This window comes from Echinops telfairi, unplaced genomic scaffold, assembly GCF_000313985.2.
Source record: "Echinops telfairi isolate 266 unplaced genomic scaffold, ASM31398v2 ScPeMD7_7469;HRSCAF=8507_1, whole genome shotgun sequence".
NCBI lineage: Eukaryota > Metazoa > Chordata > Mammalia > Afrosoricida > Tenrecidae > Echinops > Echinops telfairi.
Window position 1 is genome coordinate 114,179,432 of NW_022111373.1, and position 24,621 is coordinate 114,204,052.

General features: G+C 38.0%; 1 protein-coding gene across 1 annotated transcript in view; it reads left to right on the forward strand.

The window, feature by feature from the left end:
- The window catches only part of CPLANE1 (ciliogenesis and planar polarity effector complex subunit 1), a 123,552-nt gene that overhangs the window by 40,958 nt on the left and 57,973 nt on the right, over positions 1-24,621 (forward strand). Inside the window, exons 20-30 of the mRNA XM_045285257.1 lie at positions 1,283-1,447; positions 5,302-5,440; positions 11,400-11,509; positions 11,657-11,815; positions 11,907-12,015; positions 14,154-14,454; positions 16,288-17,224; positions 19,751-19,899; positions 20,669-20,835; positions 23,005-23,087; positions 24,506-24,585. Of these exons, the coding sequence (XP_045141192.1) occupies positions 1,283-1,447; positions 5,302-5,440; positions 11,400-11,509; positions 11,657-11,815; positions 11,907-12,015; positions 14,154-14,454; positions 16,288-17,224; positions 19,751-19,899; positions 20,669-20,835; positions 23,005-23,087; positions 24,506-24,585 (2,399 nt within the window). The remainder of the gene's footprint in view (positions 1-1,282; positions 1,448-5,301; positions 5,441-11,399; positions 11,510-11,656; positions 11,816-11,906; positions 12,016-14,153; positions 14,455-16,287; positions 17,225-19,750; positions 19,900-20,668; positions 20,836-23,004; positions 23,088-24,505; positions 24,586-24,621) is intronic.

A 24,621-nucleotide genomic window follows, 5' to 3' on the forward strand; every position in this document is an offset into this window, starting at 1 on the left:
ACGACACACAGAATCCAGGAGCAGGAGTGGGAATAGTGATTCCAGAAGGGTAGGGGGAAAGGAAGGGAGAACGGGGGAATGGATCGCAATGATTGATGCATAACCATACACTCCCCACCCCCTACAGGGGGAAGAACAACAGAAGACATGGGGGAAGGGAGACAGCATTCGATGTGGGAGATGAAAATAATAACAGTGTATAATCTGTCAGGGGGCTATGAAAGTGGGGGCGAGGATGAGGGGAATAAAAAAGCTGGTACCAAGGGCTCAATAGAAAGTAAATGTCTAGAAGAGAATGAGGGCAACATATGTACAAACGTGCCTGATTCAATTGATGTATGGATTGTGATAAGAGTTGTACGAGCCCCCAATAAAATGATTTAAAAAAAACATTTTCAGTCTTAGAAAACCTATCATTTGCCTAAGAATTTGAGTAGACTCAATGACAGTGGGTTTGTTTTTTGGATTTTATATAGGGGAGTAGCTGATGGACAAATAAAAATTGATTCTGATAGGAAGTGGGAAGGAGTTAACATGTTGGGGAAGCAGCTGTGCACAACAGTCACATTATCTTGCTATCTGGGAAAATATTTAGCTAATGGTGCCAATATCACTTATTCAATAAACATTTAGAATAGAGTCTACTGAACTCTATCCTGTGCTCTGGGATAATACAAGGATGGATGACAAAGTCCTTGTTTTTGAGGGATTTTCAGTAAAGAGGGAAACAAATACATTGGTTTATAGAGAATAAATTATAAATGCTATAATGGAGATACGAGCAGAGTGCTAGTAGCACAGACAGGGCGCTTCAGAGAGAAAGGTGGCACTACAGTAGTCCAGGATTTGTCCCAGGCTTGGAAGGATCTGCGTTATAACGTTTCACCAATGGAATTAAGAATAGTAGGCTTGATCTAGGAAGAAGACTTGGGATTGGGTTCAGTTTAGGCCTTTACATTGTTTGATGGCCGAGATGTGTTTCTGCACCACTAGAATGGCCATTGAAATCTGAGAGACCATTGTAATTCCCCAGAGACATCCTAAGTTGAGAAGTACTCAATATCGTTAGCTTAACGGTTATGTGCTCGACTATTATCTGAAAGGTTAGCAGTTCAAACCCACTCAGAGACACTTGAGAAAACAAGCCTAACAATGTTTATCCAAAGGTTCTGAGCCATGAAAACCCAATGGAGTCCTATTGCAACACATATATCCCTGTGAGTCAATTTTAATGTTTTATGTTTCCCTACCACTAGCTACTAAAATTTATTATTTTCCTCAGGAAGATGGTGATGATCTTCTTATAAAATCTGAAAAAGATTACCGCCAGAAGGTATCTGGAATCCTGCAGCGTATTCTCTTGCTCTTCCGGGCAGCTCGGTGTTCGTTTCCTGCAGCACAGTGGTACATTCTCCAGTTGAGGTGGGCAAGAAAAGTCATGCAGAAGGTATGGAAATGTTTGATGTGTTTGTATGCAGTTTTAGAACTATTTACTTATACTGGTCGTTATTAATGTAATACTTACCATTCTAACACTTTTGCAAGGGTCCCTTGCCTTACAAATCCATACCTCCAGCTTTACTTAAAGTAATCTAGAGAGACCAGGTGGTGGTGGTTGTGAAGTGCTGCCGAGTTGGTCTCGACTCACAGTGATCCCTTGTAAAACAGAACGAAACATCACCCAGTATTGCACCATCCTCCCAGGTGTTAAGTGTGAGCCTATTGTTGCATCCACTGGGTCAATCCATCTTCTTGAAGGTATTCCTCTTTTTCGCTGCTCTTCTATTTCTGCTGCTGTTCATAAGGTTTTCAGTAGCTAATCCCTCGGAAGTGGACAGCCTATTCCTTCTTCATAGTCTGTTCTTAGTCTGGAAGCTCTGCTGGCACCTGTTCAGCTTGGGTGACCCTGCTTGTATTGAAATACCAATGACAGCTTCCAGAATCACAACCACCACAGTATGACAAACTGACAGACAAAACAGACCAGGTAGTATTTGCTAAATTTCAGTAATGCCTGGTTTCAGTGTTAGCCCTTCTGACCTCCGTTAAGATAAACAGTGTACGGGGGTGGGGGGTGGGGTACCCGGGGGGGTACCCCCCCAAAACCAGAAAATAGTTCCACAGGGCAGAGCTTTTGTAGTACACGTTTTTCCTGCTAGATGAGCATCAAACTACTTGCTCTGAGTTAATGTATCCAGTGGTGTTGCCTGGGAAGGTTCTCTCTGGTCACAGTGAATTTTTTGTAAAAGCGGTTTCTCTCGAACCTCATTATTTGTGATGGCCGATTTAAGAGACAGAATGCGGCTGTGAAATTTTGTTACCTGCTTGGAAAAATGCTGCAGAAACTGTTGCGATGTTGAACCCAGTCTACAAAGACAGCGCTATGGGAAAAACTCAAGTATACGAGTGGTTTTGTAGTTTCAAAAAAAATTGAAATGTTGACTGGTGATAAATCTCATTCTGGATGACAGTGAACTTCCCGAATGGACGAAAATGTTGACTTGCAGTGCATTTGGAGTTCATTCCACCAGGTCAGACTGTTAATCAAGCTTTATGTTTAGAGGTTCTGAAAAGATTGCATAACAATGTGTGACAAAAAGGCCTGATTTGTGGCAAACGGGACTGGTTTTGCCACCACAACAATGAACCTGCTCACAGAGCCATCTCAGTGCACCAGTTTTTGGCAAAGAAAACCCCAGCATGTCTCTCTTGCCCCATGCACCTTCCTCACTTGATCTCGCTCTGTGTGACTCCTTTTTGTTTCTGTGAATGAAGAGGGGCGTGAAAGGACAGTGATTTGATGATGTAGAAGAGGCGAAGAAAAAAAACAAAGGTGCTGTCAGCCATCCAAACAGATGAGTTTGAACAATGTTTCCAAGAATGGAATCGCAGATTTGACAAATATATTAAGTGTAATAGAGAGTACTTTGAAGCTGATAAGGTTGTTTTGTGACAAAATGTAAATACATTATGGATAAAAAAGATAATAATAATAATATATAATAAAGATAATAAGGGCTTTGTGGGGGAGGGAGTATATACAAGGGGAGCTGATATCAAAAAGTTCAAGAAGAAAGAAAATGTTTGGAAATATTGTGGTAGCTGGTACAAGTATACTTATTAATTGAACCATGGAATGTTAAAATATCTGTAAGAGCTCCAAACAAAATGATTATTTAAATAGAACAGAAAATTTTTTTTTTTTAATTTAAACACATAGCTTTGGGAAAAAATTTTCTATTTTTAAAAAATTCTATTGGGGGGGGGGCTACCCCCTCATAATCTAGTCAGTTAGTTCCAGGTCCTCCGCTGTCCAAGAAGCTTTGTCCTTGGTCAAGGACTGTCCTCCTTTTCCTCCTTGGGGTGTTACATGTTGTTCTGTGCACACTTACGTGAGGTCAAAGTAGGTAGTGCTAGTAGTAGTGCTCCAAATCCGTGTTTCCTTTCAGGGTTCTCCATTAGTCAGACTCTCCACCTTGTTAATCTTCTCAGATGGGCAGTTGGGTGTGATTCTGGGGCTGCCATCTTCTTCCTGGCTGGCTCCCACTGCATTATCTCCCGGCAGCCAGGCCTGTGCACTCATCTGGCTCCAAGCCCATTGTGGGCCTACTCTCTGAATGACTGCCTCTCTTCCCACTGTGGAAATACATTTTATTAGCCCCAAGTCTTTAATTCCGCTTTGATTGAAATGAAAGTTAAAAGAGGAATCCACATCTTTTTTTGAATGTGAACTCTTTAGAGAAACTTTAGTGAGTTACTAAATTTTTTGTTGATTAGCCATTTTTAAATAGAAAGTTTTGTGACTTTACATTTACCTACAAAAATATATATATATCAAGATAACAAAACTAGGTTCATTATCTTCTCATGACAATGTTTTTAAGATGTTTATTAAAAGAGGCAAGAATCTTTGCTATAGCACTTTGGATTTTAATATTGGCTTTAATAAGATTGGTTTACTAGTTTAACGATCTCTTGACTTGCAGCCTTGCTTTTAGCAAAATTTATTTTAAACACTTATTTGGTGTATGGAAAACTTTTTACTTAACACTCTATATTATATTTTCATTGACAGTTGATCTTACATGTCAAGCCCTGACTATAAACTCACTTGCTTTGTTTTCAATATTTAGCTAGAAGATAAAAAAGACTGTGTAGGTTCTTCAACATTAGAAACACATTTTGAGTCAGACCCTTAAGATTCAACAGGATTAAGCTTTATTAATAATTTTAAGATTACAGATAACCAAGAGACTACACACTGTTCCCCAGGTCCTTTCTTGCTCCGTAAGAATGCACCTTGGACTGTATTTAACACATGAAGTCACCAGTGACACATGTGGATCGCCATCACACAGAGGGAGCCGTTTCAAGTGACCCAACATCTCCCTTTTGTGTGCCTTTAGTTACATATAGGTGGAGCAGTGCTCCATGAAACCACACATTCTAGATTTCCTTACAATAGCCAACCCATGAAACCGTCTATGTGTATTTACAATACCAGCCCAAGACAGATTTGTACATCTGCTAAGAAAGACCACTAACTGCTTGCCAGGAAGTCTCATTAGCGTGCTTTCTGGGAGATTTGGAAGTCACAACTTTCTCCTTGGAAGTCATCCATGGAGGGAGAAAATATTTAGTGAACATGCCGCCAGTCTTCTTAGTCCAGATTTTAGACTGTTGTGTGTTTCTTTTACTTTTTTATTGTTAATTTGTTAGAGAAATTGGGTAATTTGCCCTGTACTATAGTTTGGATTTGCCTCATTTCTTTTCATTTTATTTGTTCTTTCTTTTTATGCCTTGTAAACTGGTAATTAATCTGTTCATCAGGATAAAGAGGTTTGATTAGATTCAGGTAACAGTTTTTTTTTTTTACAAAATTTTTAAAGTAGTATTGTATACTTCTCTATAGGATTCTATCATGTGGCAGATATCACTTTTTCTATCACTTTTAGGGATGGTAAGAATTTGAAGACTAAGTTTCTAAATGTCTAGCTAATTGCAAGTGTATTTTACTTAGGACGTATAGGAGCCAATCTGTTTTCCATTCAGGAGACAGTCAATGAAAAGAGGAAAACCCTCAAGAAGACAGATTGACGCGGTGGCTGCAATAACGGACTGAAGCTTAACAATGACTGTGAGGGTGGTGCGGGGCCAGCAATGGTTCCTTCCGTAGTACATGGACTTCTGGGACTCAAACTCAATAGCACCTAACACAACAATCATGGTTTCTCATAATAGACTTAAGAAATCATTTAGACTTTTGCTAATTAAACATATCTTACCACTCTTTGCTTTTAGATTCGCCTAAAAGGGTCCCTTCCTTCCTTGAGTCCTTTCCCTCAGTCGCTCCTAAATTACTGTAAAGGAGGGATAGCATTCTTTAGACCTGGAGCAAGTGGAGACCACAAGCTTGAGGAAGTGTCCAGTAAAGTCACCGGTATGTGCCAACATGAACTGCATGCTGGGAAAACAGGCCTAAATATATATAATAACACATTTTACATTTGATTTGGGAAGGTTTCTAAACTGTTACTACTTTTCAGAGTGTAGGATGATCTATGATATTTTGCTTTGTGTTCACAAGCAAAAACTACTTCAACAGTGTGTATATACATGTAATATATATGGGTAGTTCTAAAGTAACATAATTTAAAACATTTCAACAACTCTGACACTATCATTACTTCGTTATTTAACATGGGGATCTTAGCACTCCGGAATGAATGACTTTCTTTGGATTTTCCTGCTCTTAGGATTTGCTGTCAACCACTGTAGGTGGACAGGTCTTGAACCTGTCAGTACTGACACCAGTTTTGTCTCCTGGTAGCTAACTTAACATGCCTCTGTTAAGCTTTTTGTATCTGTTTATTTGGATGACTTTTGTTACTGTATACTTGTTAGTTTCAGGGAGCCCCAGGGCAGAGTGGTTATGTATTGGGCTTCTAACCAATAGGTCAAGAGTTTAAACCACCAGCAGATCCGTGAGAGAAAATCGAAGCTTTCTATTCCCATAAAGAGTTAGTCTTAGAAGCCCATAAGGGCAGTTTTTCTCTGGCTGCAGGGTTGCTTTGAGTCAGAATTGACTGGGTGACAGAGTTTGAGTTTGGTTGTTTTTTTTTTCCAAATGTGTTAACTTACTTGTTATTTTACATTTGAATTGCTCTGATTTATCAACTTCTCCTTTATATTTTAAAGTATTTCTTTAGTGTAGAGTCTCAAGTGCAATTGAAGGGTCAGTGGTTATGCCTTATTTAAATCTCTTGCTGTAGTATGCCATGTTTTATATCATTCCTTCAGATTAATCTGATGGATAAGAAAAATGATTGTTGTTATTCGGTGGCTTGTGCAAAAGAAAGGAAAAAATGACTGTTATTTTAATATGCCTTTCTTTTGGCTAATAGTCATTGAACATTTCAGTTTATAATTTGTATGTTCTCCTTCAAGTTGCCTTTTCATGGTTTGTATAAACCAAACTGAACTCATTGCCGTCGAGTTAACTATAACTCATTGGGACTCTTTAAGGCAGTAGAACTAGTTGTTCCTTTGGGTTTCACAGGCTGTAAATCTTTATGGGAGCAGAAAGCCTTATCTGTCTCCTGCAAAGATGCTGCTGGATTTGGACTGTTGACCTTGTGGTGGTATTATTACTCAATGCATTGCCCTCTAGGCCATCAGGACTTCTTCATTACCTGCATGGCATGTCTTAAAAGAAATATACTTTTAGGTATTATTTCAATTTTTCCTTCTTAACCCTTACTTTATAATCAGTCATAGATACATTAAGCCCTGATCTGATCTCCAGACTTTGATTAAAATACTCCTTTTCAACTTACTCATTCTTCATACTCAGTATCAAATAATATTCTTGGGGCTCAGACTGCTTTTTTAAATTAAAAAAACATTTTTTAGTATTTTAAATCATTGTATTGGGGGCTCTTACAGCACTTATAACATTCCATACATCAGTTGTATCAAGCATATTTGTACATAGGCTGCCACCATTATTTTCTAAACATTTACTTTCTGTTTGAGCCCTTGGTATCAGCTATTTTTTCCCCTCCCAACCCTCCTTCCCACCTTCATGACCCCCTTGATAAATTATAAATTATTGTTGTTTTCATATCTTACACCAGCCGCTGTCTCCCTTCACCCACGTTTCTGTTGTTCATGGCGCTGGTGGTGGTGGGGCAATGCATCGATCATTACAATCAGGTTCCCCCTCCAGCTCTCCTCCCCCCATCTTCCCCTTTCCCTCTTGGTATAGCTACTCCCAGTTCTGTTCCTGAGGGGGTTATCTGACCTGGATTCCATGTGTTGTGAACTCTGAGCTCTTATCTGTACCAGTGTACATGCTCCGGTATAGCCCGAACTAAAAGGCAGGACTAGGATTGTGGTAGTGTGAGGTGGTGGGGGAGGGGGTGTTGAGGAGGTCTCAAAGAACCAGAGGAATATTGTGTGTTTCATCGGTGCTATACTGCACCCTAGTTGACTCATCAATTCTGACTGCTTTTTAAACTTTCTTTGCAGTAAAATGCTTTCTGATTGCTTCTCTCGGCTGTCATGGTGCTAGCTAAACTTCCCATTCACCTTAGCAAGAAGAAGAACCAGGCAGGTGTCACCTAGAAGTTAATGTATCATCCTAGTTTATGTCTTAAAATCTGGAATTTTAAGCAGTGAATTAAATCTATAAAAGTAACAGTTAAAATATCTTTGAAGTGATTTCAATAGATTTTTAACATGTTTTTTAATATTTTCATTTTGATACTGAGACCCCACTATTAAATATTCTTCTAGTTAGATTTTGCCTGCTAATGATTATGAAGTGATTTGACTAGGGTAAAAAAATTTCCTTTCCTGGTTTGTCATCTAAAATAATACCTTTTTTTTCCCTGAGGAGTTCACAAAATAGACTTCAGGCTAGGAGGGGCAGTTCCTGGGACCCCCCCAGGACTGGTGGGGAGATAATCATAAAGATCAGCAGATAGACTTAGAATTATGTATGCTTTTCCCTTTTTCTTTTTCTCTTTGTAGTCTACCTTTTGTTTTCTTTTTGCTTTGTCACTGTTACTGTTGTTTTGCCTACCAATATAAGATAGGCATGGGAAACAAGCCTGAAGAGAAAGCAACAGGACCAGGGGTTCTGGAGGGACCTGGGGGAAGGAGGGGACAGGGGAAAGGAGCGGTGAGCAAACAACACCATAGACCGGGGAACAACTAGGGAATTAAAAGCAACAACATGGTGGGCATAGAGATCCCAGTGGTGTTTGAGCAACAGCAGTCTAGCTGAGAGGAACTACTAAGAGGCAGAAGGGCAAACATGATGGTGAGGCAGGAGGGGAAGATAAAAGGAAGCAGGAAAGACCTAGGAAGCAAAGCTAAGGATAGAGGTATAAACATAGGTATGCACTTATGTAAATATGGTAATAAAAATAGAGGTATTGGCCTATTTACATATCTCTTTATGGCAATACATTGAGGAAGTGGATGGACTTTTGGCCTCTGCTCAAGCCCTCCCTCAATGCAAGAACTCTTTGTTCTACTAACCTGGCATTCTGTGATGCTCAACCTCCCGATATGATCGCTGAAAACAAAATGCGTACATAAGCAAATATGGTGAAGAAATCTAATGGTGCACAGCTATCAAAAGATAATAGCACCTGGGGTCTTAAAGGCCTAAACAAATGGCCATCTAGCAGAGAAGCAACAAGCCCACATGGAAGAAGCACACCAGCCTGTGAGATCATGAGGTGTTGATGGAATCAGGTAACAGGCACCAGAAGACCCAAAACAAATATATATATAACTGAGAATGGAGTGGGGGGAGCAGTTGTCGAAGCAGAGACCCAAAACCCATCTGTAGACAATAGGACACATTCCCTCAGAAGGGTCACAAGGAAGGGATGAGTCAACCAGGGCACAGAATAGCACCGATGAAACACAATATTCTTTTGGTTATTAGAGGCTTCTTCACCCCACCCCACCCCCACTATCATGAACCCAGATCTCCCTTTCAGTTTTGGCTAGACTGGAACATGTACACTAGTACAGATAAGAGCTCACGACACATGGAATCCCGGTCAGATAAACCCCTCAGGAACAGAATTGGAAGTAGTGGTACCAGGAAGTTAAGGGGGAGGAGGCGTGGAAAGGGGAACTGATCACAATGATCAATGCATAATCTTCCCCACCCTGGGGGATGAACAACAGAACCGTGGATGAAGGGAGATAACAGTCAGTGTAAGATAGGAAAACAGTACTAATTTATCAAGGGGTCATGAGGGTGAGAAGGTGGGAGAGAGGAAAAAAAGTGAGCTGATAACAAGGACTAAAGTAGAAAGCAAATGTTTTGAGAATGATGATGGCAACAAACCTACAAATGTGCTTGACACAATGGATGGATGTATGGATTATGATAAGAGTTGTATGAGCCCCCAATAAAATGATTGGGGAAAAAAAGTTGTAAGAGCCCCCAGTAAATGATCTTTGAAAAAAAAAGCCCCCAATAAAATGAGTTACAAATAAATTAATAAAGTAGTGGCTTTTCATCTTTTAGGAAGTTTTTTATTATAGAAAATTTAAATAAAAGTATTACATATATACTCGTGTATAAGCCGAGTTTTTCAGCACATTTTTTAATGCAGTTTTTATGGTAAAATAGGTGCCTCAGCTAATATTCGGGTTGGCTTATATTCAGTATATATGGTACTTTAGTATATGTAGTTAACCAGAAATATTTTTCACATCTAAAATTCTATCACATCTAAAAACAGTAATTCTTTAAAATTAATATTTATTCTTTTGACTTTTTTTAATGATCCCAAAATGTTTTTTCACAATTGTGTTTTCAAATCTGGATCGAAATAAAGTTCTCCACCATTGCATTTTTTATTACTATAGAAGTCCCCAAACCTAGGTGGCACTGTTGGGTAAGTGTTGGATTGCTAACCACATGCCTATCATTCAAATATACCAGCTACTTTGATGGAAAAAGATGAGTCTATCTGCTCCCATAAAAATTATAACCTTAGAAACCCTATATAGGTTTACTGTGAGTCAGAATTGACTCCATGGTAATCTTTATGATAGTTGTTTAAAATATATATCAAAGAACTTCCTAATGAAAATTTAAATATTGTTAGTTTTAAAGCCAGTTTACTACTTAAAAAAAAGCAAACTTATTTTTAAGAAAAGGCTTAGATAACTGCATAGGAAATGATCCTTTTTACTGCAGAACATAGGAGTAAAGAGGATATAGGCCTTACCTGATACGAGACTAACGTGTCACATGCGAGTCATTATAAAGGAAATTAAGAGTAGCCGAACAGCAGGAAGTTTTTGCCAGACACATTGTGGGCCCTGGAATTGTGCCTAATTAAGTCAAGATCATTCGGTTACTGATAGCAATAAACAGATTTAGTTTGCTTACAGGTAGCTCCCAGATTGGGGAAAAATTCCTTTCTTAAGTCTCCCTTCCTCTCCCCGCCCAAAATAATATATATTTTATTGCAGTATATGGGGCATTGATATAGTAAGTCAATGATGTCTGTCTACTGACTACTAATTGTATAGCTGGCTTCGACTTAAGTCTGTCTTAAGTTGAATTCGTATGTAAGTTAGAACCGTTTGGTACATTTTATATCTAACATTAATAAGTTAAATATTTGTCTTAGCATATAGTGTACTTTTCTATACATAAACAATAAAGATAGGCTTCCAGATATATTAAAACATCTTTAACATAACATAATAATGTTTTGATTTGAATCTCAAAGGCAGTAACTGTTTGTTATTACAAACCATTATGTACCTAAGATTTTTGCTGTAATTGACTTTCTAAAGGTTGACTTGTAACTACACGCTGTATGTAAGTTGGATGCTTGTAACTCAGAGACTGCTTATATGTCACCTCCATGGAATAGAGAGGCCCAAGATAAACTAGATTAAAAATAAATCCAATTATTAAGCCGCATGTATGGTATGATTTTATATATATTTATATACTTGTATACAGAAGTATAAGCTTTCAGGATAAAAAAGTATTTAATATGGGAAATTGTTTTTTTTTTATTGAACACATTTCAACATAAATACTTGCCAATAAGTGACTTAACTAAATAGATTAACTGTATAATAGAACAATATAAAGTAGAGCTATATGTATTGGCCTTGAAAAATGCCCATGGCACATTATGAATTTGTAAAGCAAGTAAGCAAGTAGTTTATAAAGTTAGTAACATGCTTAAAAATTCTAGAAAGATGTCCGTGGCTTTACATGAGGTGTTTCCAATAAGCGCTTGTTTCTTCTATTGTCAACAAAATAAGGACATCAGCTGTGATTGGATATTATTAATGTTCATGATCATACAACTTTTTTCATATTTGTGTCCCTGATTTAGGTTGCTTTAGAGAACTTTGTGCTTTGTGTTGGATGCTGCATATCCGTGAAAAGTTGTCCTATAGTTGCAGGCAATATCAGAAAGCAAGAGAAAATATGGGGAAGAAAAAGGTACATATCTGCACAAGAATAAGAAAAATGAACAAACATTACTGGGGAAATTGCTTAATAGAGTATATTGCACAAAAATTTTCCTATTGTACGCGTTATGGTCTATTTAAATAGAAAAGGAAATGTTTCTTTTCAATATCCATTTAGGAATTTGAAGTGAAGTTTGATTCTTGTATGGTTGAGCACTGCCTTAGTGCTGTGGAATGGGCTTACAGAATGCTACCTTTCTCCCGATTTTTGAATATTGAAGAACTCACTCAAGATATAATTTTGAGTCTCCTTGGAGAACTGCCACCCCTCAGAAAAGTAGGTGAAGATAAATTAGAACAGATACTTCATTTTACCGTCAATAAGAATGATGTTGCTCATGAAACTCACTTTTAAACCTTTTTTGAAGGTAGCAGAAATTTTCATGAAAGCATTTCCCAATCCTGAGGACGTAAGGGTTCCTTTAAGAGAAAAGTACCATTCCCTTCAACAGAGACTCAGACACTGTGTTGTGACAGGTATTATGTTTGTTTTTACATAGTGTGTAAAATTGCTGAAGATTCTTATTTTATTGCTACTGTTTGCTTGGATTATCTTTTTCCATTTTGTTTCTTAAATCTATTTATAAATTTGAATCTAAATGTCCCTAATAGACAGCAAAGAGTTAAATCTTGATTTTATCATCCAGTCTCAAGATCTGTGCCTTTTGATTGAATTATTTGATCCACTCACATTTAACATTTCATGAATGTAGTTGAATTTATATCAGTCTTTTTGTTTTTTATGTGTCTCATGTCACTTCATTTATCAAGTCTTCCTTTGTAGCGGTTCTCAACCTGTGGGTCATGACCCCTTTGGAGGTCATAATAGTAGCAAAATTAGTTATGAAGTAGCAACGAAAATCATTTTGTGGTGGGGGGTTCACCACAGCATGAGGAGCTGTGTTAGAAGGTCGCGGCATGAGGAAGGTTGAGAACCACTGTTGTACCAGCTTTCTTTTGCATTAAGTGAACATTTTCCCATGAAAATATAGTAGTCATGTTTCTGAATTATTCTGATTTTTGAAAATAGTTAAATGACTAATAATTTGTCTTTACCAGGCCAACTCGTTTATGGGTTCTCTCCCTTTCACTGCTCTTTAGCAGGCCCTCATCAGCTTCTGCAATTCTCCTCTAAAACGTAAATTTTCTACCAATCTACAGCACGGCTGGGAACCAGTTCATCTGGTTCAACACCCTGCTGAGAGTTTGTTTTTCCATCTTCTAACACTGTATCAGAACCTGTAACCAGATCCCTAGGTGATTCTTATTGACACCCCTGGGATTTAAAAAAAAGACAAACATTGCTAATTAGTTGAAGATTTACAGAGCAAATCCATTAAACAATTCATACATATTGTTTCATGTCATTGATTGCTATCCCCACATCACTTAACCCACTTCCTCTTGTGTTTCCTGTTTCCGTCCCTCTTCCTTTCCTTGTCCTTGGGTAAATGCAGTCCTTTTGATCTTAAGTGGTTGATGAGTCTAAGTAGTAAACTCCTCCCTAGTACTGTGTTCTCCTTACAGACCTTATATTCATGGGTAGAGTCGGACTCTCCTCTTACCCATCAACCTCATAGATCACTGTTACTGCAGAACTGTCTGTAACAATATTTACCTTGGTTGCTGTTTAACTCTTGTACTCTTCTCATAGTCTTCCCGTATCTGTAGCACTTTTTCTGACCACACTTTTAAAAAAAAAAATCATTTTATTAGGGGCTCATACAACTCTTATCACAATCCATAAATACATCAATTGTGTAAAGCACATTTGTATATTCATTGCCCTCATCATTCTCAAAACATCCGCACTCCACCCTAGCCCCTGGCATCAGCTCATTTTTTCCCCCTCCCTCCCCGCTCCCTGTTCCCCCCTCCCTCATGAACCCTTGATAATTTACAAATTATTATTTTGTCATATCTTGCACTGTCTGATGTCTCCTTTCACCGACTTCTCTGTTGTCAGTCCCCAAGGGAGAAGGTTATATGTAGATCCTTGTAATTGGTTCACCCTTTCCAACCTACCCTCGCTGACCACACTCTTATCCTCCTTTCCCTTTTCACCTCTGGTGATCATCAAAGAATGTTTCTTTAGTGTGAAAACACTTTCTTAATACTTTTATAATAGTCTCATAATATTTGCCCTTTTGTGATTGACATTTAATTCAGCATAATGACCTCCAGTTTCATTCATGCTATGAGGTCTGGCAGATGCATTGTTATTTTTAATGTGTAGTATTCCATTCCATTATGTACCATAGTTTCTCTACTGTGCCATTGATGGACATTTAGGTTGCACCTGCCTTTTGGCTATTGTGAATAGTGCTGTGATGAGCATGGGTGTTCTTTGTGTGATTTTATTGATATATCAGTATCTCCTGGGATCTTTTCAAAATGTCATTTCTCATTCAATATATTTTGGATGGAAATACCAACTCTCTACAGGTGGACAAACTGGAGTGAATTGGTTTGAAGCTGTGGACTAACGCATGATCTGTAAAAATGCTAAATTCAGCCTGTTAAAGTGTCATGTAACCAGGAAGGACCAGAAATAGATTCCTGTATGTCTTAGGTTGAAACATTTTATTGAGCTATAAGACTTTCTCTCTTTTTAGGTCCCCAAAGTGAGGAAATTATGTCTGTTACCATGCATTCGATCCATAAAGTGTGGGTGAAAGCTCTAAAGCGTGTGTGGAGAAATATAGGTCCTTTTGAGACAAACGTGTGGGAACCAATGGATGAAGAAAAACCAGATGATGCTTCAGCTTTGGACAGGCTTTCCCTGGGGACTAGTTTGAGCAGGAGTACGCTCACAGGTCTGGGGAGTTCCCTGGTTCACAGTGATGCTGATACAGCAGACACTTTGTCTGAAGCTCTGTCCATGGAAGGAAAAAACAGAATACATTCCTATCACAGGTACAGTTGAGTTCTCAGTAGCTGATATTCACTTCCTTTGGAAAAATAGAGTTTTAAAATATACTTTTACAAAAATATATTTTTATATTTGATGATCTGATTTCTAGGCTCAGCAACCCTCACTGACTGCTACTAATGTGAATGTTATATGCTACACTCTCTGCGCACCAGAGTACTCGAAGTATGAAAAGAAACCTTTAAAAATCCTTTTAAAATATGGAGATAGGAAATAATTTTGTCATCTACATTTATAAAGCTAAATAGATACATTCTAGTAATAGCTGAAAGACTTAAATTATTTTAGTAGCCATTAGAGATAAAAGTTTGGAATTACGGGTTAGTCATAACATTTTTAAGGAATTTATCTTTGAAACTGTTCATAAATTGTGAAGTTCTCTTATAATTCACTTTCTCCAGTGCAGTTTTTCATTCTCATGACTAAAAGATTGTATAAATCAACCATGATCTTAAGAATAATATCCTAATTACTCTTAAGTATCTGGTTAAATCATAAATAATACCGATAAAATACATACTCATGAACACATATAACATTAAAATGTTGTCCTTGTCTTGCAAAACAGCGGTGCTTAAATGTTAGGGCAGGTTTACCCTAATGTTCATTAAGCTTCCATTAGGGTAGGAAGTTATCTTATAATTTCAGTTTCTGTAGTGCAGTTTATCCTTCTCATGACTGAAAGATTGTTAAAATCAACCAGGACAAAAAATTTCCCCTTAGTTCTTAAATATTGTTGGTGGTCTCTTCTTTCTTACTCATTATTTACATTTTAATTTTTTTTATTATTTTATCCTTACCACTTTGGTTGGTTGTTTTTTATTGTCTGTTGGGTTTTCCAGTTGGTGAAACATAGGAGTAGAAGCCCAGAAGGAGATAGTAGCTGATGCAAGGTTTTTTTAGGGGATGTAGGGATGCTTGGTATGAGATAAGGAAGGCATGGGGATTTCAGCAGCAGACAGTGAAGGTGGGAGGGGAGAGGGAGCAGGAAAATGGATTGTGATTACATAACTCATTTTAAAGGCAATTTAACCATGAAAAGAAAGTTATGAAATTGATTGTGGTAATGAGTGTACAGTTCTTCCTTATATGATTGAGCTCTTGAATTGTATGATATGTGGCCTTTGTGCCAATAAAATAAAAAAATATTGTTCAAAGTAGACAATCTACTAGTTAAATCAAATTATTGTTGGTTTACAGAAGACGTTAGGGGTTATTGTGTTATTTTAAAGTTTACATGTTATCTCTGGCAAGTGGTTTTTGGGACTATTCCACTGGCTCCAGGAAATCTAAATTCCATGAGAATTTGGAATTATGCTCTGTACCCTTTCCCTGCTTTGCATTAGCCATGCAGTCTGTTTTCTTTTCTTGCTTGCTCGTGACTCTCTTCTACTTCTGCTGCTTCTGGCAAATAGAGATCAATTGTGATGTTTTGGATGGACACTTGCAAGCTTTGATTGAGGTAGGATAGAAACACTGAATATGATACTAGGCCCATTACCTAGGATGTCCCATGAAACCATGGCCCTAAGCCTCCAAACCAAAGTACCAGATCCCATGAAAGTGTTTGGTTATAGGTGAGCATCACAAGCAGCTGTTCTTTGTTGTTGTGAAAATAAGCATCACACACTATCTGCCAGTTAAACTTTTTCAGGTGCTACACAGCTTAGTGACATCAGTTACATTAGTCACTTGCACACCCCCGACCCGAAGATAATGGAGGCACAAAATAACAATTTAATCCATGCAGAGTTCAAAGATGAAATTTAGTGATTAAATGATTTTTCATTTTTTGTCTTTTCAATTTTGTTTTATAGAAATACCTCAAGTCATATAGAGTTAACATCGAAGAGTAAGCCCAATGAAAAAAAGAAACTATATAATCCAAAAGAGAACGCTAAGAGAAAAGAAGACGAGAAGTCATCCCAAAATACAGTTCCTGTAGTAGGTGTTTGGGAATTTGAACGTGACGATGACGAATATATTCAATTCCTTGATCTCTTCTTGAGTTATGTTCTTGAAAGAGACCTCCTTACTTCCAGGGATCCTGGCATTCCATTTCTAACCAGTTTCTCGTCACATCTCAGAGAATACGAACTTAATTCCTTAGTTTTTGATGTGCATACAACATTAAAACGCCGTCAGGGCAAAACCCAAAGCCAGAACGTTTTCAGAGCTGGCTCTTGCTTTGCTGTTGCTCCTGAGTCATATGACTGTGAAAATGCATCGGCCATAAACAATGACTGCGCCAGACATTTGGAAAACCAGGCACTTCCTGCTTCAGTAGTGGTTAAACAAGGCATTAAACCTTTTGTTGAGAAACCTTTTGATGGAGTCAGTAAAAATGAAGTAAAGAGTGGATTGTTTGGTTTAAAACAAAAGTCAATTTACAGAATGCAAAATGACAGTCAGGAGAAGCCTCTAGTCCACAGATTGTCAACCCCTGTTTCTTGGACTCCCAATTCCATTAACAGGAGATGTCTTTTCAGAGCAATTGAAAACAGCGATCTTATTCCTCAAGAAGATCTTCCTCTAGCACTAAGTAATCCATTTGGCAGTATTGGCAGGCTGCTCGAATGGATGATAAGATGGTCCGATAGAAGGTTACTCTGTGATTCTAATAGCTTGGAGCCATCCTGGGAGTACAGTCCAGTAATTCGTATAAAGACCTCTACAGCGGCCATTCTGACATCCTTGTGGCTTTTAGGACAACCCTATTTTGCAACATACAAAGCAAAATACGGTACTATTATGGTAAGTGCATGAATTGTTTATTACATAGAGATGAAATGCCTTGTATTAAAGAATCAGAGTAATAAGAGTTAATTACAATTGTGTTGTCTTAATTAGCATTCACAACTTGATCTCCAGGTTCTAACATCCATTGTACTGGCTACATGGACCTCACAAAAAATTCATGCTAAAGGGTTTATTAAGGAAGTTAAGAGGTTGCAATGCAAGTGAGAAATACTCAGTATAGTTGTTTATCGGAACATGTTACAAAGTTCTTTCAGGTCAGCTAATAAATGCTCTAAAGGGCATACCACTCCGCTATAAACCTCAACCCGAAGGCATTTAGCACAAGCTTTGTGCGTCAGCAAACCCAGCTCCCTAAATTAAGTGCCCAAAGGCACCCACTCCACAAGCCAGTCTCGTACCCCAAAGCACTCAGCTTCACATGTTCCGTGGGCTACGAAGTCCATCACTCTGTTTCATGTACTGGCTCCTGGTTCTATTGGTGCTCCTGTGATGTCATAGCTGTCTTCTGGATCCAGGAAGTTCACTGTACAGGTATCTAAAAAGCTCCAAAAGATGCCCTCCACTCCTGGCTCTTACTGGTAATGAAATCCTTCTTCTCAGAGGATTCATTTTATACACAGCAGGATGGCATTCCAAGGAATCCTGTTGACAATTATCCACAGGTGAACCCTATCAGTATCTTTCCCCACTTTTTAAAAAAAATTATTTTATTGGGGCCTCATACAATTCTTATCACAGTCCATACATCCATCCATTTTGTCAAGCACATGTGTACATTTGTTGCCCTCATCATTCTCAAAACATTTGCCTTCTACTTTAGCCCTTCATATCAGTTGCTCATTTAGCCCCCCACACCCCCCCTCCCTCATGAACCCTTCATAATTCATAAAGTATTATAGTTTTGTCATAAGTTACACTGTCCAATGTCTCCCACCGCCCTCTTTGCTGTCCATCCCCCAGGGAGGAGGCTATGCGTAGATTCTTGTAATTAGTCCCCCCCTCCTACCCCACATTCCCTTCACCCTCCAGGCATCGCCTCTCTCACCACTGATCCTGAAGGAGTCATCTATCCTGGATTCCCTGTGTTTCCAGTTGCTATCTGTACAACGTACACCCCACCTTCTTACCAGACCCATGCAGGAAAAGGTTGCTTAGTAGAGTTAGAGGCCTTCCCTAGAAGAACCACGATAAGTAATTTGCTGCCCTTGTAACAGTGTTGATTTCAGTTTGTTTCACCTAGGCCATTTGTGCAGTTTTGTTTTGTTTTTTTCTAACTCTCTCACACCCCTCCCCACCCTGCCCCCTGCTTTGGTTCCTTAAAAATAAATCAGAGTAAAAGTGCTATGAGGTTTTGAGACTGTGTCTATAAAAAAGAAAAAGATAATTTAAGCAATTTTAAAAGCGATATTTCAATTATGTTAATTTTCAGGTTTGGTTCAGTTGTAGAAACCCATTGCCCTAGATTCAGTTTTGACCCACACCAACCCTTTTGTAGAACAGAGTAAAGTGGCCCCTGGTTTACAAGGCTCTGTCTTTACAGAAGCAGATAACTGTGTTTTTCTCCTGTGGAGTGGTTGGTGAGTTTGAACTGTCAAACTTTTGGTTAGCAACTGAGCACTTAGCCACAGTGCCATGCGTGTTCCTCGAAGAACAATGGGCAGCTTTTACGTTTTTGTGACTGGTGTTTCCTCACATGCTTTGGGGATCATTTCTTGTGTACTCCGTGGCCAGAAGAGGTTGGAGACCCAAATCTAGGATGACAGGTGACTGTCAGTAGATGAGTTAATTGACCAGTAGCAAAGAACTATCTTAATTATTTGCAAGATAAGCATTTTTTGTATAAAATAGTTTGATTGTAGTTGTTGCAATCAAAAGAAGTATATGAACTTATAAAAAATAGTCAAATTTTTCTTGATTTACATAAGGATTATAAATAATAATAATAAATAGTTACAATGGGTATTTAAAAAAATCTATTGGGAATTTTAACAGTATCTAAATTTATTCTAAAGTAACTATATTTTAAAATGGTTTATTTAAAAAAAATAATAAAATAAAATGGTTTATTTTAAACTGAAGGGTGTGAAGTGTGTGTTTGTGTAAGTTTGTTTTTGTTGGTTTTTGTGTGTGTGTATGACCAATTTCTGTCATCCTGAGATAAGATGCTTGATAATTGGTATTGAAACGTGCAATCATTTCTGGGCAATTCCTACCTGAATTTCTAAGTAAGAGACAGATGGGATGACTAAATATTATAATAGCAAACAATAGTAAAACTGAAGGAATGTCGCCATTATCTCGTGGTCTGAAAACCATGAGGTTCAGGTATAATTTTTTGGGTTAAATAAGACTTGCTCCTTGCTTCAGCCATAAATATTGAGTAGCAATAATACAGTAAATACTTCATAAACAAGAAAAGACTGACTCAGAAGTTCTGTAGAAGTTGTGGTTAATTTTAAAGTATACAGAAATATAAGTGTTTAAAAAATAAATACTCACTATTTAAATGATTGCTTTTAGGTTCAAGAGAATCATCACTCTAGAGGTCAGGCTGAACCCGAGATTGAAGATGAGAGTGAAGCAGAAGCCGGCTGTGCAGTTGCTCTAGCAGCTATAGCTGGGGCTGAGGAGTCAAAGTACCGAAGCGAATCTTGTCAGAATATCTTGAAGTAAGCTTTCAATTGAATATATTAACCAGCTTGATGATGTTTGGACTGAAAGGGAAGAGTTGAACCCTGGAAAGTTAAAAGAATGAACTGGAAATGAGCACTTTATGAATGGCTATAACACTTCATGGCACATTATGTTTTCTCTTTGTTGGTCTACCTTGTATCTTCTGAGAGAGGAGCTAATAGATCCAGAAAGTACCCTTTACTTATATTAATTTATTTTCTATGTCAGAGAAAGTTGAACTAATCACTTCAGCCAGTTTTACATATGAGGTTATTATACTATGAATAACAGTATGTTTGAAAGACAAAGCCCTTACAGCAGGAAAATTCCTTTTGTGAAACAGGCAAACAATTTAGATCAGTTGAAATTAGACTTTTATGAAATGTTTAGTATATGACACAGAAGGAGCCCTGGTGGCATAGTGGTTATGTGTTGGGCTGCTACCTACAAGCTCAGCAATTCAAAACCACCAGCTCCTCCACAGAAGAAAGACGGGGCTGTCTACTCCCATAAAGAGTTGCTGTGTACTCCCATAAAAAGATACAGTCTCGGAAACTCACAGGGTCACCATGAGCTGGCAACTCAATGACAGAGACTTTGTTTTATTGAGTTGAGTATGTATCACACATGAGTGTTTTAAAAGAGCATTTGTTTTTATAAATCTGATAATTAAGTTCTTGTTTTCAAATCCCGAATGAATTAAAGCAGACCTTTTTGTCTGTAAGAATTGGTTATAATTTTAGTTGCTGCATTTCTGTCAATTAGAGTGCCAACTGAAGAAAAAAAAACTGAAGTAAAAGAAATCAGTGATGAGATTATTTCTGTCTCTCATAATCCTGACAAAGAACTTGAGAACATTGACGAGGATCCTTTAGAAGAAGTAGAAACATTCACCCAAGAGGAAATGGATATACACCTAGCAGACTGTGAAGGTCAGTTCATTTAGATGATAATCTTTTATGATAATGACAATAAATAACGTTTAATATTGACGAACAATGATTATGATGATTTATTTAGTTTATAGTTGTTAGTATGACTATGTTCATATACTTAGGCCCAGAGGCAGTCATTGAAATAGAAAAAGGGGATAGTGCATGGTTTAAAATTAAGGATGGTGTGTGTGTCAGGGTTGGATCTTTTCACCATATTTATTCAATATGTGGAGCAATAATATGAGAAGCTGGACTGCAGGATGAAGTGCATCAGGGTCAGAAGAACACTCATTAACAACCTGTAGTATACCTAGGGTACAACCTGGTTGGCTGAAAGCAAAGAGAACTTGAAACACCGATGAAAATCAAAGACTGCAGCTTTTATGCCTCATAGGGAAAAAATCCTTGCAATTGGAGTAATAAGCAACATTATGATAAACAGAAAAGATTGAAGTTGTCCAGGATTTAATTTTACTAGAATTCACAATCAGTGCCCATGGAAGCAACAATCGAGAAATCAAGTGATGTATTGTACTGGGCAAATCTGTTGCAAAGAACTCTTTAAAATGTTAAAGAGCAAAGATGTCGCCTTAAAAAAAAAGTCACCTTGACTTTTTAAAAATCATTTTATTGGAGGCTCATACAGCTCTTATAACAATCCATGCATCCATTGTCTCAAGCACATTTGTACATAGTTGCCATCATCCTTTTCAAAACATTTTCTTTCTACTTGAGCCCTTGGTGTCAGCTCCTCTTTCCCCCACTCCTCCCCCAGTCACCTTGAATATTAAGGTGCACTCGACTGATATTTTAAGTTGCCTTCTATGTGTATGGAAGCTGGACATTGAATAAAGAAGACAGAAAAATAATTGATACCTTTGAATTAAGGTGTTGGTATAGAACAGGCGTCCTCAAACTACAGCCCATGGGCCACATGCAGTCCACTGAGGACATTTATCGGGCCCGCCGGGTGATTTTGCTCCATTTGTTTTTGTACTTTAAAATAAGATATGTGCAGTGTGATAGGAATTTGTTTGTAGTTTTGTTTTTTTAACTATAGTCCGGCCCTCCAACGGGTCTGAGGGACAGTGAACTGGCCCCGTTTAAAAAGTTTGAGGACCCCTGGTATAGAATATCGGGAGTACCATGGACTGCCAGAATGAACACACAAAAAATCTGTCTTGGGAGCAGTATAGTCAAAACGCTCCTTAGAAACAAGGATGGTGAGACTGTGTCTTAATTTACTCTCAACATGTCATCAGGAGGGACCTGTCCTTAGAGAAGGACATCATGCTTGGTTGGGTAAGTAGTGAATTAGAGGAACACCTCAATGAGATGGATTGTCACAGGGGTTGAAACAGGCTCAGACATAGCTGTGGGTGTGAGAATGGCTCTGGACTGGACAGTATTTTGTTGGGTTGGATATGTGAAGTTTCTATGAGTCAGAGCCAACTTGATGGTACCTAACAAGATCTTCTAAAATTACTGAGCTGCTTGCATTAATCTAATTGTGATGCATCTGTTAATTCTGTCAATTTATTCCATGAAACTGTGGAAGTCTGCTAGGAAATAGGAACTATTAAAAAAGAGAAACCGTTAGAGCTTTCCAGAAGTATCTTCACATGAGGCCTCCCCCAACTCGTCTAAAGAACCCTGGTCCAGCAGGGTTTAGACTACACTATAGCTGTTTAGTACTATCTTGTCGTTCTCCCTGCTCAAAGTAAAGTTCTTTCTTATCTATCCCTCTCTGCTAGTCTCTTGTAGCAGCCCAGGGACACTTCATCTCATAGAGAAAAAACAACCCTGTGGTGCCATGGGCTGAACATTGGGCTGCTTAAGTGCAAGGCTGGTAGTTCAAACTCACCAGCTGCTTTGTGGGAGAATGATAAGGTGGCCTGTTCCCATAAAAATGAAACTTCAGAAGCCCTAAGGAGCAGTTGTACTCTCCCCCATAGAGCCACTGTAAGTTGGAATACACTCAGTATTCGTGGGTTTGCGGCTTAAGGCTTGCCTGATGAAAAGGGGATAGTCGCCATGTGTTTAAGAAAGTGACTTTGTTAAGAGGCTAGAAAATGTTCTTGCCATTTAAATTTGTCTTTCCCTGCTTCTCCTAAAAAGTCAGTAGATTATTTGTCAAGTTTTTCTCTTCCTCTTGTTTCCCTGTAGAAAACACCCAAGAGCCCATTGAAAGTCTCAGAAGTGCCAGTGTTGCTGTTTGTCTGCAGACCTTACCACAGCTTTTGGAAGTTGTAAGTCAGTCGTTAGTAGATACATTTATTCATCATTTCTATGATATTTAAATTAGCCTTAAGTGTTACTTGACATATCACATTATCTCTTAGAAATTCACTGTGACTTGTAAAATATAGCCAATACTATAAAGCATTTTTCTTTTATTAAAATTCTATTGCCAAGATGTCTAATAACTGAAGGCAAATTTCCATTTCATAAATCACATTAGTAAGCTAACTAATCAAGACATATGTAAGTGTTTCTTATTTAAAAAGTAGAATTCAGGTAGTAGTTTACAGTTTTGGTACATATAAAGGGGTTTCAAAAAGCTCGTGGGAAAATTCCATTATTGTATAATTCCATATTTTCCTATGGACTTTTTGAAGGGCTCTCCCACCCATCATATATATAATTTTATGTATTTTTTAAGATACTAATAAGCCTGCTTCCTTCTCTTTATTATTAAATACTTTTATTGGGGGCTCTTACAGCTCTTATCACAATCCATACATCTATGCATTGTGTCAAGCACATTTGTACATAGGTTGCCATCATCATTTTCAAAGCATTTTCTTTGTACTTGAGCCCTTGATATTAGCTCATCATTTTTTTTACTTATGCATATTAGTGTAGGGAGCCCTGGTGGTATAGTATTACCCATTAGGCTATGATCCTCAAGGTCGGCAGTTTTAAATCACCAGAAGCTCTGAGGGAGAAAGATGGGGCTTTCTACTGCAGTAAACAGTTACAGTCTTGGAAAATCAAAGGGGAAGTTCTGCTTGCCCTAGCCCTGTAGCGTCCCTGTGAGTCGACATTGACTCGATGCCAGTGAAGTTTTTTTAATGTGTGCTGTAAAGTTTACCCATGCCCTGAATTTTCAGATAGACCATATCCATTCCTAATTATTCAAAGAATTGTTTTAATAAGGATTTGATATATTTCTTAAATCTTATCGTTGTTTCCACAGAGTAATTAATCATGTAGTGATAGGTGTCTATAATTTGCATTAATATTAGTTTACTATCATCTTGTTGTATGTTTTATAGCTCAGGGTGATGAGCCAGGTAATTCATATGATGAAAGGATCTAGTCAGAACAGGACTGAGAGTACGCTGTAATGTTTGATTTCTCACCTTCTTTTATATTGTTATTCTAAATCAGTTGTTTCCCTAAGTGGATGATACCACCCTCTTGGGGGCTCTTGAAAGATCCAGGAGGGCTGCAAAAACAGATACCTACACTTTATACTAGATTATGGGCTGTAGTAAAAAAGCTTTTAATTGGTAGGGGGTGCTGAATATATTTTTATGAAAATAGGAAGTAGGCTAAATAAAGATGGATTCTAGAGAATGTGAAATGTGAAACTCAAAAATCAGAGACAATAATATCTATTTGTTTTACCTTTTTTTTTCTTTGTCATGTACTATTTTAATAGCATTCCACAGGAGAAGTTCAGTGTTCAAGAGAAGCACCATTGAAGATAAAAATGGCAAAAAACTTGACTGAGCAGAAAAGGTGAGAAGGAAGACAGCCTGGTGTAATCGCCTGTCG